General features: G+C 43.9%; 1 protein-coding gene across 14 annotated transcripts in view; it reads right to left on the bottom strand.

The window, feature by feature from the left end:
• Nucleotides 1-1,102: 1,102 nt before the first annotated feature.
• Nucleotides 1,103-20,000, bottom strand: part of LOC109883449 (dedicator of cytokinesis protein 3) — a 150,269-nt gene continuing 131,371 nt past the window's right edge. For 8 of the 14 annotated variants that reach the window (XM_031825738.1, XM_031825742.1, XM_031825739.1 and 5 more), the window contains 7 exons: nt 19,618-19,810; nt 19,148-19,274; nt 18,639-18,763; nt 16,924-17,011; nt 12,484-12,603; nt 7,644-7,729; nt 1,103-2,591 (listed from right to left, as the gene is read on the bottom strand). In XM_031825738.1, coding sequence (XP_031681598.1) covers nt 1,956-2,591; nt 7,644-7,729; nt 12,484-12,603; nt 16,924-17,011; nt 18,639-18,763; nt 19,148-19,274; nt 19,618-19,810 — 1,375 coding nt within the window. In that variant the 3' untranslated portion in view covers nt 1,103-1,955. The remainder of the gene's footprint in view (nt 2,592-7,643; nt 7,730-12,483; nt 12,604-16,923; nt 17,012-18,638; nt 18,764-19,147; nt 19,275-19,617; nt 19,811-20,000) is intronic. The other 6 variants (XM_031825741.1, XM_031825740.1, XM_031825746.1 and 3 more) reach the window with 6 other exon arrangements.

Genomic DNA, 20,000 nt, shown 5'->3' with positions numbered 1-20,000 from the left:
TCCCAGCATTGCTTCAATTAACTAAATTAATTAAATGTCTAGTAATTGGTTCATAAATCCATGGTTTCCCTTTGTGCAATGATGTGGACCTGAACTATCAATAAATTAGAATTACTGTACAGATTCAAATGTTTCCAAAAGGTCTGTGTAAGTAATACGTGAGACAAGTTAGAGAAAGGACATTCAAATAAGTACTCAAATGAAAAGACTGAGCCCCATACCACACACACACACACACACACACGTTGGTTGTCTAGCAACAAAACCGATTTGTGCGCAACTATGGGGCAAAACAGACGGGGTTGGCTTAAATTGTTAACAACATGTAAACTACAGTGAGCTCCAAAAGTATTGGGGGACATTTGTTGTTGTTTTGTCTCTGTCCTTCAGCACTTTGGATTTAAAATTATACAATGACTATGAGGTTAAAGTGCAGACTGTCAGCTTTAATTTGAGGGTATTTTCATCCATATCGTTTGAACCGTTTTAAAAATTACAGCAGTTTTTGTACATAGTTCCCCCCCATTTTAGTGGACCGAAAGTATTGGGACAAATTCACTTATATGTGTATTGATTGAAGTAGTCCAAAGTTTAATATTTGGTACCATATTCGTATAGAAATGAATGGTAAATGATGTATTGTGTTATTTTGGAGTCACACATTGTAAATAAGAATAGATTATGTTTCTAAACACTTCTACATTCATGCGGATGTTACCATGATTATGGACAGTCCTGAATTAATCTTGAATTTTATCTTTATTTAACCTGTATTTAATTAGGCAAATCAGTTAAGAACACATTCTTATTTTGCTGGCACCAAAAGTAAAACAAATATTAAAAAGGAGACTGACTGTGATCAGACCATCATCTAATTGGCCTTCATAGAACTCTTGCAGGACTTCCACGTGGATGGGGATATTGGTAATTTAATCAGTCTATTTTGATGACAATTTGTGCTTAACTATGACAAAATAATTCATTCTTTTTTTATTTTAATTGTATTTTATTGAACCTTTATTTAACAAGGCAAGTCAGTTAAGAACAAATTCTTATTTTACAATGACGGCCTACCCCGGCCAAGCCCCCCCCCCCCCCCCCCAACTAGGACGATGCACCACCCTGAATGAATAATGATGAGTGAAAGTTTAAAATATCATACTTCTAAGAAAGACATGCTAAGCTCTCACCATTACAATAACAGGGGAGGATAGGCAGGTGTGGTGGTGGTGGGTGGGTGATATTTGTGCATCTGTAACTTTCTCACTCATCATTATTCACGATTCATTCAGGATTATCCGTAATCATGGTCAAATCCACATTAATGTAGAAGTGTTTAGAAACATATTCTATTCTTATTTACAATAAAACACAATATATTATTTAACATTAATTTATAAATGGGGCACAAAATAATCTGAAACACAACCAAAACCAACAGCTAATGCATCCAACATATTTGTCACAAGCTTGATGTAACCATTGCGTGCTAGGAATATGCGACGAAATACTTAACTTGTTATTACTTTAATAAATATATGTGAATTTGTCCCAATACTTGTAGTCCCTTAAAATGGGGAGATTGTGTACATTGAGTGCTGTAAGCACGGTTTACTTTAACCTCATAGTTATTGTTTCATTTTAAATCCAAAGTGCTGGACTACAGAGCCAAAACAACACAAAATGTGTCACTGTCCCAATGGGCATGCCTCGACCAACCATGCCTCGACCAACCATGCCTCGACCAACCATGCCTCGACCAACCAAGTGCCAGTTCAGGAGAATGTAACATTACAGAACATTCAGATAGAAATATATTTAATGTAGAACATATTTGATTGTCTGTCAGAAAGAATAAGGGGAAATCATGTGTGTCCGCTCTATCTAATCTATTTCTATCTGAAACGTTCAGAATGTTTCACATCACTGTCTGAATACATCCCCAGGCCTCCTCTTCACTCTTCGGCGATGCCGTGCTCCCACGCCACTTTGGCCTGCTCTTCCTTAGAAGTGATGAGAGGCTGAGAGATCTTGCGTGGCATGGGCATAGGCCTGGCTGGTATACACCCCTCCTCCTCAGGAATACACCCCTCTCTCAGGTAGGGCTTGGGGGGCAGGGCAGGCGGAGGCTGGTGGCGGTAGTGGGGCAGGTTCTGGATGTTAAGGGTATGGGCCTCTGGGAGGACGGGGCTGATTGGAACCACGATATTGGTGATGAGCGGGGTGATCACCACAGGAGAGGAGTGGCTACGACAGGGAGGGGGCTTGGAGCCATCCAGGATCTCTGACTCAGAGACACTGTAGAGCACTGGCAGGTAGGAACCAGAGGGGGAGTCCATGCCCAGGTCCTCTCCGTCCGTGGCCCAGGTAGAGTGTGCCATGCTGGGGTTGACGGAGACAGTGTCCAGGGCATCTGCTGGGTGTCTGGTTGTTCCGTGGGACTCGGTGGAACATGACTGGCCCATGAAGTTGCTCTCGCTCAGGGAGGAGACGCCGGAGGAGGCACTACCAGAGAGGGTAGAGTTACTGCCATCCAGGCCGGACTGGGACTGGGGACTGGTGGGCGAGGCAGGTATAGGGTGCAAGGCTGACTGTGGAGGAAAACAATGGGGCAAAGGGTTACTCTTATAGATACATGACAGACATACTGATTTGCATTGCCCATTTGTTGTGTGGCGTAAAAACAAGATGAAAACAACCAAGCACAGATATAAAACAAACAAAAGCTAAACTCAAAGACCAATGTGTCAAGGAGGTGGTTGATGACGTAGCAGGTTGCAGCGTGGGAGGCACAGCTTGTCCCATGAATTAATCATGTAAAATTGAGGATTAGATGATAACTGCAAAAACAAACATTCTGGATAACATAGAGAACCTTGAACTATTTATGGATCAACATTTTTGATATGCTCGAATAAGAATTAGATATAATCGAAGTGAACAAGAGAAGAGCTTTCCTCGGGCTCAGAGAGAAACTGAAGGGAAGCAGCCGTCAAACATTCCAAATTGAACATTGTAGGGGAAGGGTTTTATAACAAGTATGAGCGAGAAGTTAAAAACAACTGGATCTATTGCCTGGGCTACAGGGGAAGGTTTTTATAACTTACAAGTATGAGCGAGAAGTTAAAAACAACTGGATCTATTGCCTGGGCTACAGGGGGAGGTTGAGGCCTTAAAAACAGGAATGGATTACAGTAATAAAATGGAAGAAATATGAGTGGAAAACAAGATATAAAAAAACTACAGAGGACTCCCTAAAAAACTACCGTAGACTCCCTAAAAAAACTACAGTGGACTCCCTAAAAAAAACTACAGTGGACTCCCTAAAAAAACTACTGTGGACTCCCTAAAAAAAACTACCGTGGACTCCCTAAAAAACTACAGTGGACTCCCTAAAAAAACTACAGTGGACTCCCTAAAAAACTACAGTGGACTCCCTAAAAAACTATAGTGGACTCCCTAAAAAAAACTACAGTGGACTCCCTAAAAAACTACAGTGGACTCCCTAAAAAAAACTACAGTGGACTCCCTAAAAAAACTACTGTGGACTCCCTAAAAAAAACTACCGTGGACTCCCTAAAAAACTACAGTGGACTCCCTAAAAAAACTACAGTGGACTCCCTAAAAAACTACAGTGGACTCCCTAAAAAAACTACAGTGGACTCCCTAAAAAAACTACAGTGGACTCCCTAAAAAACTACAGTGGACTCCCTAAAAAACTATAGTGGACTCCCTAAAAAAAACTACAGTGGACTCCCTAAAAAACTACAGTGGACTCCCTAAAAAAAACTACAGTGGACTCCCTAAAAAAACTACTGTGGACTCCCTAAAAAAAACTACCGTGGGCTCCCTAAAAAACTACAGTGGACTCCCTAAAAAAACTACAGTGGACTCCCTAAAAAACTACAGTGGACTCCCTAAAAAAACTACCGTGGACTCCCTAAAAAACTACAGTGGACTCCCTAAAAAACTACAGTGGACTCCCTAAAAAACTACCGTGGACTCCCTAAAAAAACTACAGTGGACTCCCTAAAAAACTACAGTGGACTCCCTAAAAAAAACTACAGTGGACTCCCTAAAAAAACGACTGTGGACTCCCCCAAAAAAACTACAGTGGACTCGCTAAAAAACTACAGTGGACTCCCTAAAAAAACTACCGTGGACTCCCTAAAAAACTACAGTGGACTCCCTAAAAAACTACAGTGGACTCCCTAAAAAACTACCGTGGACTCCCTAAAAAAACTACAGTGGACTCCCTAAAAAACTACAGTGGACTCCCTAAAAAAAACTACAGTGGACTCCCTAAAAAAACGACTGTGGACTCCCCCAAAAAAACTACAGTGGACTCCCTAAAAAACTACAGTGGACTCCCTAAAAAAACTACAGTGGACTCCCTAAAAAACTACAGTGGACTCCCTAAAAAAACTACAGTGGACTCCCTAAAAAAAACTACAGTGGACTCCCTAAAAAACTACAGTGGACTCCCTAAAAAAACTACCGTGGACTCCCTAAAAAACTACAGTGGACTCCCTAAAAAACTACAGTGGACTCCCTAAAAAACTACAGTGGACTCCCTAAAAAAACTACCGTGGACTCCCTAAAAAAACTACAGTGGACTCCCTAAAAAACTACCGTGGACTCCCCCAAAAAACCTACAGTGGACTCCCTAAAAAACTACCATGGACTCCCTAAAAAAAACTACAGTGGACTCCCTAAAAGAACTACCGTGGATTCCCTAAAAAACTACAGTGGACTCCCTAAATAAACCTACCGTGGACTCCCTAAAAGAACTACCGCGGACTCCCTAAAAAACTACCTCGGACTCCCTAAAAGAACTACCGTGGATTCCCTAAAAAACTACCACGGACTCCCTAAAAGAACTACCGTGGACTCCCTAAAAAACGACCACGGACTCCCTAAAAAACTACAGTGGACTCCCTAAAAAACTACAGTGGACTCCCTAAAAAACTACAGTGGACTCCCTAAAAGAACTACCACGGACTCCCTAAAAAACTACAGTGGACTCCCTAAAAGAACTACCGCGGATTCCCTAAAAGAACTACCGCGGATTCCCTAAAAAACTACAGTGGACTCCCAAAAAAACTACCACGGACTCCCTAAAAAACTACCGTGGACCCCCTAAAAAACTACAGTGGACTCCCTAAAAGAACTACCACGGACTCCCTAAAAAACTACAGTGGACTCCCTAAAAGAACTACCGCGGATTCCCTAAAAGAACTACCGCGGATTCCCTAAAAAACTACCACGGACTCCCTAAAAAACTACCACGGACTCCCTAAAAAACTACCACGGACTCCCTAAAAAACTACCACGGACTCCCTAAAAAACTACCACGGACTCCCTAAAAAACTACCACGGACTCCCTAAAAAACTACCACGGACTCCCTAAAAAACTACAGTGGACTCCCTAAAAAACTACAGTGGACTCCCTAAAAAACTACAGTGGACTCCCTAAAAGAACTACCACGGACTCCCTAAAAAACTACAGTGGACTCCCTAAAAGAACTACCGCGGATTCCCTAAAAGAACTACCGCGGATTCCCTAAAAGAACTACCGCGGATTCCCTAAAAAACTACCACGGACTCCCTAAAAAACTACAGTGGACTCCCTAAAAAACTACCACGGATTCCCTAAAAAACTACCACGGACTCCCTAAAAAACTACCACGGACTCCCTAAAAAACTACAGTGGACTCCCTAAAAAACTACAGTGGACTCCCTAAATAAACCTACCGTGGACTCCCTAAAAGAACTACCGCGGATTCCCTAAAAAACTACCACGGACTCCCTAAAAGAACTACCGTGGATTCCCTAAAAAACTACAGTGGACTCCCTAAATAAACCTACCGTGGACTCCCTAAAAGAACTACCGCGGACTCCCTAAAAAACTACCTCGGACTCCCTAAAAGAACTACCGTGGATTCCCTAAAAAACTACCACGGACTCCCTAAAAGAACTACCGTGGACTCCCTAAAAGAACTACCGCGGACTCCCTAAAAGAACTACCGCGGACTCCCTAAAAGAACTACCGTGGACTCCCTAAAAGAACTACCGTGGACTCCCTAAAATAACTACCGCGGATTCCCTAAATAACTACCGCGGACTCCCTAAAAGAACTACCGTGGACTCCCTAAAATAACTACCGCGGATTCCCTAAAAAACTACCGCGGACTCCCTAAAAAACTACCGCGGACTCCCTAAAAAACTACCGCGGACTCCCTAAAAAACTACCACGGACTCCCTAAAAAACTACCACGGACTCCCTAAAAGAACTACCGTGGACTCCCTAAATAAACCTACCGTGGACTCCCTAAAAGAACTACCGCGGATTCCCTAAAAAACAATGAAAGCCAAATGACTTGTTCTGAAGTGCAGAAGTATGAAGAATAATATTGTTATAATGGGAATAATGGAGGAGAAAAACTCAAATAGACAACGGAGGAAAAAGTCAAGGTGTTCATGAAACGTAATCTCAAAATGACGGACGAACAGGTGGATACAATTGATTTTCAAAGGGCTCACTGTTTCAGTGGCAGAGCGGAGGGAAGGTCCTGTCCTATCGTAGCTATGCTAACTCACAACAAAATGAAAATGGCCTTGTTTACAACAGGATAGGGATCTGAAGAACACCCTGCTCTCTAATAATGAACAATATCTCCATGAAATAGTACAGACGACATGCCCAGTACCCCACTTTCAAAAGGCTCAGAGCAGAGAAGCAGAATGTTCGTCTAGTGGTCGAAGATTACAACGTGGGAGAATGCCAAGTGTGTGCAAAGCCGTCAACAAGGCAAAGGGTGGCTACTTTGAAGAAACTCAAATATATTTTGAGTTGTTCAACATTTTTTTTTGGTTACTACTTGATTCCGTATGTGCTATTTCATAGGTTTGATGTCTTCACTATTATTCTACAATGTAGAAAATAATAGAAATATAGAAAAACCCTGGAATGAGTAGATGTGCCCAAACTTTTGACTGGTGCTGTATATGTAAAATGGTGGATGGGTTCATAAAAATAAATAAAAAGATGAATGTGTCAAAAAACACAGTCACACATACAATACATGACATACACAATCACACACGGAGCAACAAGCATCTCTACAGTTTTACAATACTCTACAGCCTAGTGTTCCTTTAGCCCTGCTCACTGATACTGAAGGTCTGAGAGGTGACTGGAGTAGAGGGGGGAACAGACCAGGCCAGACAAAACTGGACCAGACAAAACTGGAACAGGACAAAACTGGGACAGATATGGGTTCAAATACTATTTGAAATCACTTCATATGCTTTATCTGTGCTTGATTGAGACCAAAACGTTCAAACAAAATGGTTTAACTTTATTTACACCAAAGAAAACAAGTGATAAACAACAATACAGATAGAAACACATACTGATAATAGAAACGATGTGTAGGTTGGAAGCCCGAGGGCTGATATGAAAACTATACACACTACATGAGTAAGACACCAAAACTGAAAACATTTGCAATCTCAAACTTCAGTCAGGCTAAAACAAAATCCTCAAAAGGATTTGAATATAGTACTTGAACCCAGGTCTGGACTGAACAGGTCAGGACGGGAGGCTACACTAGGCCAGGGCAGGTCAGGGAGGAGGGTACCTTTCGTAAAGAGGAGCGCGCAGGGAGAGCTGGAGGGAGGTCGCTGTTCTGGTGGTGGAAAGCATCAAAGTGCATGGAGAAGTGTCCTATAGAGGGAGACACACAGCAGGACAGAACAACGGATTGGTTGGAAAAATACAGAACTAAACCATAGAGAGAGGGGGGGGGGTAGAAAGAGAAAGATCTGGAGAAGGATCAACAGGCCCTTGACTAGGCTACAGAACAGTCCCCTGAGAGGATAAGGAAAGATCAGGGTTGGTGGATAGATGGTGGGGATAGGATCAGATAGGATCAGGGTTGGTGGGTAGATGGTGGGGATAGGATCAGATAGGATCAGGGTTGGTGGGTAGATGGTGGGGATAGGATCAGATAGGATCGGGGTTGATGGGTAGATGGTGGGGATAGGATCAGGTAGGATCAGGATTGATGGGTAGATGGTGGGGATAGAAACAGGTAGGATCGGGGTTGATGGGTAGATGGTGGGGATAGGATCAGGTAGGATCAGGGTTGGGGGGTAGATGGTGGGGATAGGATCAGGTAGGAACAGAGTTGGTGGGTAGATGGTGGGGATAGGATCAGGGTTGGGGGGTAGATGGTGGGGATAGGATCAGGGCTGGGGGGTAGATGGTGGGGATAGGATCAGGGTTGATGGGTAGATGGTGGGGATAGGATCAGGTAGGATCAGAGTTGGTGGGTAGATGGTAGGGATAGGATCAGGGCTGGGGGGTAGATGGTGGGGATAGGATCAGGGTTGGGGGGTAGATGGTGGGGATAGGATCAGGGTTGATGGGTAGATGGTGGGGATAGGATCAGGGTTGATGGGTAGATGGTGGGGATAAGATCAGGTAGGATCAGAGTTGTTGGGTCGATGGTGGGGATAGGATCAGGTAGGATCAGGGTTGGGGGGCAGATGGTGGGGATAGGATCAGGTAGGATCAGAGTTGGGGGGTAGATGGTGTGGATAGGATCAGGGTTGGGGGGTAGATGGTGGGGATAGGATCAGGGTTGGTAGGTAGATGGTGGGGATAGGATCAGGGTTGGGGGGTAGATGGTGGGGATAGAATCAGAGTTGGGGGGTAGATGGTGGGGATAGAATCAGAGTTGGGGGGTAGGGCTGGGGGGTAGATGGTGGGGATAGGATCAGGGTTGGGTAGTAGATGGTGGGGATAGGATCAGGGTTGGTGGGTAGACGGTGGGGATAGGATCAGGGTTGGGGGGTAGATGGTAGGGATAGGATCAGGTAGGATCAGGGTTAGTATGTAGATGGTGGGGATAGGATCAGGGTTGGGGGGTAGATGGTGGGGATAGGATCAGGTAGGATCAGGGTTGGGGGGCAGATGGTGGGGATAGGATCAGGTAGGATCAGAGTTGGGGGGTAGATGGTGTGGATAGGATCAGGGTTGGGGGGTAGATGGTGGGGATAGGATCAGGGTTGGTAGGTAGATGGTGGGGATAGGATCAGGGTTGGGGGGTAGATGGTGGGGATAGGATCAGGGTTGGGGGGTAGATGGTGGGGATAGAATCAGAGTTGGGGGGTAGATGGTGGGGATAGAATCAGAGTTGGGGGGTAGATGGTGGGGATAGGATCAGAGCTGGGGGGTAGATGGTGGGGATAGGATCAGGGTTGGGGGGTAGATGGTGGGGATAGGATCAGGGTTGGTGGGTAGATGGTGGGGATAGGATCAGGGTTGGTGGGTAGATGGTGGGGATAGGATCAGGGTTGGTGGGTGGACGGTGGGGATAGGATCAGGGTTGGGGGGTAGATGGTAGGGATAGGATCAGGTAGGATCAGGGTTAGTATGTAGATGGTGGGGATAGGATCAGGGTTGGGGGGTAGATGGTGGGGATATGATCAGGGTTGGGGGGTAGATGGTGGGGATAGGATCAGGGTGGACATGTGCATAGCGTTTATATAGACTAAATATGCTAAATTAGCGTTGTTGGCTAATTCACTTGCCGCTCATCATCAGCATCTACCCACCTTGCTGTACTACTGGACAGGAAGAAACAGGACTGGTTGTCTATAAACGGTCATACAGGGATAAAGGAGAGCTACACTGACACTTAGATCAACGTTGGAAAGGGGTACAGTTGAATAACTCCTTGAGGATCGATTGGAATCAGATGTTCCCATAAAACAAACACAAAATGCCACCAAATTGCACTAAACTACACCATCAACGCCAACCAGGGTTGGGGTCAATTGAATTCAATTGAATTCCATTTAAATTCAATTCAAAACCATTTAAATTCAATTCAATTCCATTTAAATTAAATTCAAAACCATTTAAATTCAATTCAAAACCATTTAAATTGAATTGAATTCCATTTAAATTCAATTCAATTCCATTTAAATTCAATTCAATTCCATTTAAATTCAATTCAATTCCATTTAAATTCAATTCAATTCCATTTAAATTCAATTCAATTCCATTTAAATTCAATTCAATTCCAGGGTAGCCTAGTGGTTAGAGTGTTGGACTAGTAACCGAAAGGTTGCAAGTTCAAATCCCCCAGCTGACAAGGTACAAATCTGTCGTTCTGCCCCTGGACAGGCAGTTAACCCACTGTTCCTAGGCCGTCATTGAAAATAAGAATTTGTTCTTAACTGACTTGCCTAGTTAAATAAAGGTAAAATTAAATTTAAAAAAATAAAAATTCAGGAAGTACACTGACATTACAGTTGCAGGGGAATTGAAACAATATGCACCTGTCAGTGCTTTAAAAACATATATATATTTCTCCATTATTTTACCAGGTAAGTTGACTGAGAACACATTCTCATTAACAGCAACGACCTGGGGAATAGTTACAGGGGAGAGGAGGGGGATGAATGAGCCAATTGTAAACTGGGGGGATTATTAGGTGACTGTGATGGTTTGAGGGCCAGATTGGGAATTCAGCTAGGACACCGGGGTTAACACCCCTACTCTTACGATAAGTGCCATGGGATCGTTAATGACCTCAGAGAGGCATTGTGCTGATCACAAAGGTCATGTCATGGTTAACAACAGATTATTATGGTTACCATCACATACACACACATACAGTAAATTACCACTTACGCACAAACCAATATTTGACCACAAAAAACACTGGACCATATTCCCAACATTAAGAAATAGTGGGAATACACTACATGACCAAAAGTATGTGGACACCTGATCGTCAAACATATCATTACAAAAATCATGGCCATTAATATAGAGTTGGTGCCCTCTTTGCTGCTATACCAGCCTCCACTCTTCTGGGAAGGCTTTCCACTAGATGTTGGAACATTGCTGCTATAACAGCCTCCACTCTTCTGGGAAGGCTTTCCACTAGATGTTGGATCATTGCTGCTATACCAGCCTCCACTCTTCTGGGAAGGCTTTCCACTAGATGTTGGAACATTGCTGCTATAACAGCCTCCACTCTTCTGGGAAGGCTTTCCACTAGATGTTGGATCATTGCTGCTATACCAGCCTCCACTCTTCTGGGAAGGCTTTCCACTAGATGTTGGATCATTGCTGCTATACCAGCCTCCACTCTTCTGGGAAGGCTTTCCACTAGATGTTGGATCATTGCTGCTATACCAGCCTCCACTCTTCTGGGAAAGCTTTCCAGTAAATGTTGGAACATTGCTGCAGGGACTTGCTTCCATTCAGCCACAAGAGCATTAGTGAGGTCTGGCACTAATGTTAGGCGATTAGGCCTGGCTCGCAGTCGGCATTTCAACTCATCCCAAAGGTGTTCGATGGGGTTGAGGTCAGGGCTTCGTGCAGGCCAGTCAAGTTCTTCCACACCGATCTCGACAAACCATTTCTGTATGGACCCTCGCTTTATGCACGGGGGCATTGTCATACTGAAACAGGAAATGTTTCCCACACTGTTGCCACAAAGTTGGAACCCTAGAATGTATGCTGTAGCATTACGATTTCCCTTCTGGAACTAGGGGGCCTAGACGAACCATGAAAAAAAGATCCAGATCATTAATCCTCATCCACCAAACTTTACAGTTGGCACTATGCATTGGGGCAGGTAGCAATTTCGGACTGCAGATGGTGAAGCATGATTAATCACCCAAGATAACACATTTCCACTGCTCCAGAGTCTTGGCATTGCACATGGTGATCTTAGGCTTGTGTGCAGCTGCTCGGCCATGGAAACCAATTTCATGAAGTTCCCGGCGAACAGCTCTTGCAAACGAGGACAGATGATTTTTTACACGCTAGGTGTTCTGTGAGCTTGTGTGGCCTACCACTTTGCGGCTTGATGTTGCACCTAGTCGTTTCCACTTCACAATACCAGTACTTACAAGTGACTGTAGCAGCTCTAGCAGGGTAGAAATTTGACAAACTGACTTGTTGGAAAGGTGGCATTATATCCTATGACGGTGCCACGTTGAATGTCACTGAGCTCTTCAGTACTGGGCCATTCTATGGACGATGTTTGTCTATGGAGATTGCATGGCGGTGTGCTCGATTTTATACACCTGTCAGCAACGGGTGGTGGCTGAAATAGCGAAAATCCACTAATTTGACGGGGTGTCCACATACTTTTGTATACATAGCGATGATTGAAAAATATCTCAACAACCCTTTCATTAGTGTTCTGCCTCAGTGTAGCTATATAATGGGTGTTGAATAAAGATATGCCGTGTAATGTGTGTAATTTCCTTCTTTATTCCAGTGTTTGTTGTTATCTATAGGGGTCTGGTCAAGCCAACATAAGGCACAACACAACGCAAAAACACTTGACTGTATTCTGATAGAGATCAGTTGTTGGTCGAACCATCTGCTATCTGAGCATGGGATGTGGTTCACCAAAAACCCCTCTGTTGCACATGTATTGTACTCACCGTGGGGCAGGCTGCGGGGCGGGACAGGCGGGGCCATCACACTCCCAACGTGGGCGGACAGGAACGGCAACACCTCTCTGGTACCACTGTCCAGACTCCAGCTGCTAGGAGTGGTCAGGACTGGAGGGGAGAGAGGTAATGTATATACTCCACTCTACTGTTCATACTAACAGTAAGCTACTAGGAGTGGTCAGGACCGGAGGGGAGAGAGGTAATGTATATACTCCACTCTACTGTTCATACCAACAGTAAGCTACTAGGAGTGGTCAGGACTGGAGGGGAGAGAGGTAATGTATATACTCCACTCTACTGTTCATACTAACAGTAAGCTACTAGGAGTGGTCAGGACTGGAGAGGGAGAGAGGTAATGTATATACTCCACTCTACTGTTAATACCAACAGTAAGCTACTAGGAGTGGTCAGGACTGGAGAGGGACAAACCAGATGTTAACACAACCAATCCACTCTACACTCAGCAACAGTTCATTTGGCTTTCTGATTCATAAGGTGTTTAATGTTTAATTAATGTAACAGTACCATCAGTATTGGCAGATTCGTCATCATGAAGATTATCAGTGTAATCAACATCATCATCACTATAACCAACTTAATCATCATTACTGTTTTGATTTTTTGCATGATTTAAGAAAACAATGTTAGTTATATTAGTAGTGTACCACACCGTAAGGGAGAACAACCAATTACACATCAGTATACCACACCGTAAGGGAGAACAACCAATTACACATCAGTATACCAGACCGTAAGGGAGAACAACCAATTACACATCAGTATACCAGACTAAGGGAGAACAACCAATTACACATCAGTATACCAGACCGTAAGGGAGAACAACCAATTACACATCAGTATACCACACCGTAAGGGAGAACGACCAATTACACATCAGTATACCACACCGTAAGGGAGAACGACCAATTACACACCAGTATACCAGACCGTAAGGGAGAACAACCAATTACACATCAGTATACCAGACCGTAAGGGAGAACAACCAATTACACATCAGTATACCACACTAAGGGAGAACAACCAATTACACATCAGTATACCAGACTAAGGGAGAACAACCAATTACACATCAGTATACCAGACCGTAAGGGAGAACAACCAATTACACATCAGTATACCAGACCGTAAGGGAGAACAACCAATTACACATCAGTATACCAGACCGTAAGGGAGAACAACCAATTACACATCAGTATACCAGACTAAGGGAGAACGACCAATTACACACCAGTATACCAGACCGTAAGGGAGAACAACCAATTACACATCAGTATACCAGACCGTAAGGGAGAACAACCAATTACACATCAGTATACCAGACCGTAAGGGAGAACAACCAATTACACATCAGTATACCAGACCGTAAGGGAGAACAACCAATTACACATCAGTATACCAGACCGTAAGGGAGAACAACCAATTACACATCAGTATACCAGACCGTAAGGGAGAACAACCAATTACACATCAGTATACCAGACCGTAAGGGAGAACAACCAATTACACATCAGTATACCACACCGTAAGGGAGAACAACCAATTACACATCAGTACACCACACCGTAAGGGAGAACGACCAATTACACACCAGTATACCAGACCGTAAGGGAGAACAACCAATTACACATCAGTATACCAGACCGTAAGGGAGAACAACCAATTACACATCAGTATACCACACTAAGGGAGAACAACCAATTACACATCTGTATACCACCGTAAGGGAGAAATGTACAAGAGATGGTCACTACTTTCAATAAGGAAAAGGGCTTTAGTTCCAACAACAGGCTGGTGCTGACTGACGGAGCAGTTCTCTACTAATGACCCACAGTGGGACATCTAAAGACAGAAGATGAAGTGGATTTTAAACTAGCTGAAGTATTAGGAGGGTCTGTGAACGGACCACTAACTGGCTGAACAGATAAAACAGAGTACTAGCTTATGTTCTCAACGGGATTGAAAAAGACCAAAAACATGGGGTAAATTAGGACAGACTTCCACCCTTTTAACATACTGAGTCCAGGCAAACCAAGCTGTACTGAGCTGGCCTGGTTACGTATCTACTACGGAGTCCAGCCAAACCAAGCTGTACTGAGCTGGTTACGTATCTACTACTGAGTCCAGGCAAAACATGCTGTACTGAGCTGGCCTGGTTACGTATCTACTGCTGAGTCCAGCCAAACCAAGCTGTACTGAGCTGGCCTGGTTACGTATCTACTACTGAGTCCAGGCAAACCAAGCTGTACTGAGCTGGTTACGTATCTACTACTGAGTCCAGGCAAAACATGCTGTACTGAGCTGGCCTGGTTACGTATCCACTACTGAGTCCAGGCAAACCAAGCTGTACTGGCCTGGCCTGGTTACGTATCTACTACTGAGTCCAGGCAAACCAAGCTGTACTGAGCTGGCCTGGTTACGTATCTACTACTGAGTCCAGCCAAACCAAGCTGTACTGATCTGGCCTGGTTACGTATCTACTACTGAGTCCAGGCAAACCAAGCTGTACTGATCTGGCCTGGTTACGTATCTACTACTGAGTCCAGGCAAACCAAGCTGTACTGAGCTGGCCTGGTTACGTATCTACTACGGAGTCCAGCCAAACCAAGCTGTACTGAGCTGGCCTGGTTACGTATCCACTACTGAGTCCAGGCAAACCAAGCTGTACTGGCCTGGCCTGGTTACGTATCTACTACTGAGTCCAGGCAAACCAAGCTGTACTGGCCTGGCCTGGTTACGTATCCACCATACAGTAGTGAAAATAAAATATCTCAGCCAGTACAGTATAGTTTGGGCATGGAGAACAGAGTGAATCAGGCAATAAAAGGAAAGGTGAAACAGACCATAAAAGAGACTACATGAGACTATAACAGACAATAACAGACTGTATGAGACTATAACAGACTATAGGAGACTATAACAGACTATAACAGAGTATAGGAGACTATAATAGACTACAACAGACTATAGGAAACTATAACACACTATAACAGACTATAGGAAACTATAGGAGACTATATCAGACTATAACAGACTATAGGAGACTGTAACAGACTATAACAGACTATAACAGCCTATAACAGCCTATAACAGACAATGGAAGTCTATATCAGACTATATCAGACTATATGAGACTATAGGAGACTATAACAGCCTATATCATACTATAGGAGACTATAACAGACTATAGGAAACTATAACACACTATAACAGACTATAGGAAACTATAACACACTATAACACACTATAGGAAACTATAACAGACCATAGGAAACTATAACACACTATAACAGACTATAACAGACTATAACAGACTATAGGAGACTATAGGAGACTATAACAGAGTATAGGAAACTATAACAGAGTATAGGAAACTATAACACACTATAACACACTATAGGAAACTATAACAGACCATAGGAAACTATAACACACTATAGGAAACTATAACAGACTATAACACACTATAACAGACTATAGGAGGCTATAACAGACTATAGGAGACTATATCAGACTATAGGAGACTATAGAAAACTACAACAGACTATAGGAGACTATAGGAGACTATATCAGAATATAGGAGACAATAACATACTATAGGAGACTATACCAGACTATAGGAGACTATAACAGACTATATCAGACTATAGGAGAATATATCAGACTATAGGAGACTATAGGAGATTATAGGAGACTATTTCAGACTATAGGAGACTATAACAGACTATAGGAGACTATAGAAAACTACAACAGACTATAGGAGACTATAGGAGACTATATCAGAATATAGGAGACTATAACAGACTATAGGAGACTATAACAGACTATAGGAGACTATAGGAGACTATATCAGACTATAGGAGACTATATCAGACTATAGGAGACTATAACAGACTATAGGAGACTATATCAGACTATAGGAGACTATAGGAGACAATAACAGACTATATCAGACGATAGGCGACTATAACATACTATATCAGACTATAGGAGACTATATCAGACTATAGGAGACTATATCAGACTATAGGAGACTATATCAGACCATAGGAGACTATATCAGACTATAGGAGACTATATCAGACTATAGGAGACTATAAGACACTATAGGAGACTATAAGACACTATAGGAGACTATATAATACTAACAGACTGTGACAGACAAAAGGATACTATATCAGACTATATCAGACTACATCAGACTGTAATAGACTATAGGAGACTACAGGAGACTATATCAGACTGTAACAGACTATAGGAGACGGAAACAGACTATAACAGAATATAGGAGACTATAACAGACTATAGGAGATTATGACTATAACAGACTATAACAGACTATAGGAGACTGAAACACACTATAACAGACTGAAAGGCAACATACTGAGATGATAGCTAGGTCTACAGTACCTTTCTCTGCCACAGACAGGTTAGGGTCGCTGCAGGGCTTGCATGGACCAATCACCTGGTGGAACAACGCTCGCTGGAAGTTGGTTGGCTGGAGAAACAGAAAAGACATATCAGTCAACCAATAAATGTATCAATCAAATGTATTTATAAAGACTAACATCAGCAGTCACAAAGTGCTTGTACAGTAACATGGCCTAAAGGAAAAGCACAGAGGCCAGGCAATACTACCTAGAGGGAAGAAACCTAGAGAGGAACCAGGCTCAGATAGGAGGTAATACTACCTAGAGGGAAGAAACCTTGAGAGGAACCAGGCTCAGATAGGAGGCAATACTACCTAGAGGGAAGAAACCTAGAGAGGAACCAGGCTCAGATAGGAGGCAATACTACCTAGAGGGAAGAAACCTAGAGAGGAACCAGGGTCAGATAGGAGGTAATACTACCTAGAGGGAAGAAACCTAGAGAGGAACCAGGCTCAGATAGGAGGCAATACTACCTAGAGGGAAGAAACCTAGAGAGGAACCAAGCTCAGATAGGAGGCAATACTACCTAGAGGGAAGACATCTAGAGAGGAACCAGGCTCAGATAGGAGGCAATACTACCTAGAGGGAAGAAACCTAGAGAGGAACCAGGCTCAGATAGGAGGCAATACTACCTAGAGGGAAGAAACCTAGAGAGGAACCAGGGTCAGATAGGAGGTAATACTACCTAGAGGGAAGAAACCTAGAGAGGAACCAGGCTCAGATAGGAGGCAATACTACCTAGAGGGAAGAAACCTAGAGAGGAACCAGGCTCAGATAGGAGGCAATACTACCTAGAGGGAAGAAACCTAGAGAGGAACCAAGCTCAGATAGGAGGCAATACTACCTAGAGGGAAGAAATCTAGAGAGGAACCAGGCTCAGATAGGAGGCAATACTACCTAGAGGGAAGAAACCTAGAGAGGAACCAGGCTCAGATAGGTGGCAATACTACCTAGAGGGAAGAAACCTAGAGAGGAACCAGGCTCAGATAGGAGGCAATACTACCTAGAGGGAAGAAACCTAGAGAGGAACCAGGCTCAGATAGGAGGCAATACTACCTAGAGGGAAGAAACCTAGAGAGGAACCAGGCTCAGATAGGAGGCAATACTACCTAGAGGGAAGAAACCTAGAGAAGAACCAGGCTCAGATAGGAGGCAATACTACCTAGAGGGAAGAAACCTAGAGAGGAACCAGGCTCAGATAGGAGGCAATACTACCTAGAAGGAAGAGACCTAGAGAGGAACCAGGCTCAGATAGGAGGCAATACTACATAGAGGGAAGAAACCTGGAGAAGAACCAGGCTCAGATAGGAGGTAATACTATCTAGAGGGAAGAGACCTAGAGAGGAACCAGGCTCAGATAGGAGGTAATACTACCTAGAGGGAAGAAACCTAGAGAAGAACCAGGCTCAGATAGGAGGTAATACTATCTAGAGGGAAGAGACCTAGAGAGGAACCAGGCTCAGACAGGAGGCCCATCCTCCTCTAGCTGCACTAGGCAGTGTATCATAGCATTCCAATAAGAAGATCCGGGCCTGTATCCACAACGCATCTCAAAGTGCTGATCTAGGATCAGGTTCCTCTGTCCAACGAATCATATTCATTAGGATCTAAAAGGTTAAACTCACCCGAGATCAGCACTCCTACTGTGAGACCAGATTGTGATAGAAGACAATAGGAATGGTGGGTGTACGGTACCTGTACCTGTCCGTTCTCAGTGATGTTGGGGTACATGGCGGAGCTGGGTCTTTCACGGTGAGGAGGCAGCAGCATCAACATCTCACGATTGTTCCGGTATTTATCCGGCAGCGACGGTGAGCCTACCGCAGGAGGAGGGGACACAGAGGAGAACAGAGCATCAAGACAAGACTAGAACACTAACAGAGACAGCAAAGTCTTAGTTTCGCTGCTCATTGCTAGGGCCCAGAGTTTTTCTTAATTTGCTCAAACAAGATAATCTAAATCATAAGACAGTTATGTATATTCTTCTGTCTATCAAATTATATATACATTCATTTCCTTCCTTGTGAGGCCAACTCAAGAGTGAAAGTGCTAGTTGGTTTGGAGAACAAGTCCTTAAGTGGATTCAATGATAAACATCGTGCCATCGTCATCCATAGCGCAAGGAAGCTTTCCCTGACCAGCAAAAAAACCAGAGTCAATTAACTATTTAGTAGGCTAGCCTCCAATGTGTATAAATAACCTACCTCTGATGCTGTTGGAGGAGTTGACCATCTGGGAGGGTGCTGAGTGGGTGGAGCTCAGGCTGGAGGAGTTGACCATCTGGGAGGGTGCTGAGTGGGTGGAGCTCAGGCTGGAGGAGGAAGGACTTGGCTGAGAGAAGAGAAAAGATACAGGAAATGACCTCGTATTCCTCGTGTTATACCTCCTGAAAATAAATCCCCCGAGATACAGGAAATGACCTCGTATTTCTCATTTAATACCTCTCTGGAAAGTCGAGTAACAGAGCAAAGCAGCATATGCAGAATTATTGTGGAGTTTACCAGTCAACACTTTTGTCTGGCATTTTAGGCAGAATCCTAATTTGACATACATGCCTATAACTTCTTAACAACTCTGGTGTCAATCATGAATTGGCAATGAGACATTTGTGCAAAAGAAAAGTGCACTTTTCATATCTCAAGTTAGGATTGTGTATTTTTTGGGGGGGGCTCACATGGCTGAGAGTCCTGTCTGTGGGTACAGCGGGCACTACCCTCGCGTGGAGACAGACCTGCATACGGTAGACGTCCTCGGGGTGTTCCACCACCATGCCGTCCGTCAGGATCACCAGATTACCCGTCTCACTGGAGGTGTGAGAGGACAGTGAGGAGGACGAGTGGCGGATAGACCCCAGCAGATTCAGTGGACTGGGGGGGAGAGAGAGAGGGGGGTTGGAGTGGAGTGGGGGAGAGGAGGGAGGGAGGTTGGCGTGGGGGAGAGGAGGAAGGTGGGGGGGAGAAGAGGGAGAAAGGAGAGGGGGAGAGGAAGGGGTATGAGGAAAGAGGGATAAAGTGTGAATGAATGAAAGAATTGTGGTAGTGAGATAATCAGGCAGAG

This window comes from Oncorhynchus kisutch, linkage group LG5 (assembly GCF_002021735.2).
Source record: "Oncorhynchus kisutch isolate 150728-3 linkage group LG5, Okis_V2, whole genome shotgun sequence".
Lineage (NCBI taxonomy): Eukaryota > Metazoa > Chordata > Actinopteri > Salmoniformes > Salmonidae > Oncorhynchus > Oncorhynchus kisutch.
Note: the sequence above shows the minus strand (reverse complement) of the source record. Positions and strands in the feature narration are given on the sequence as shown.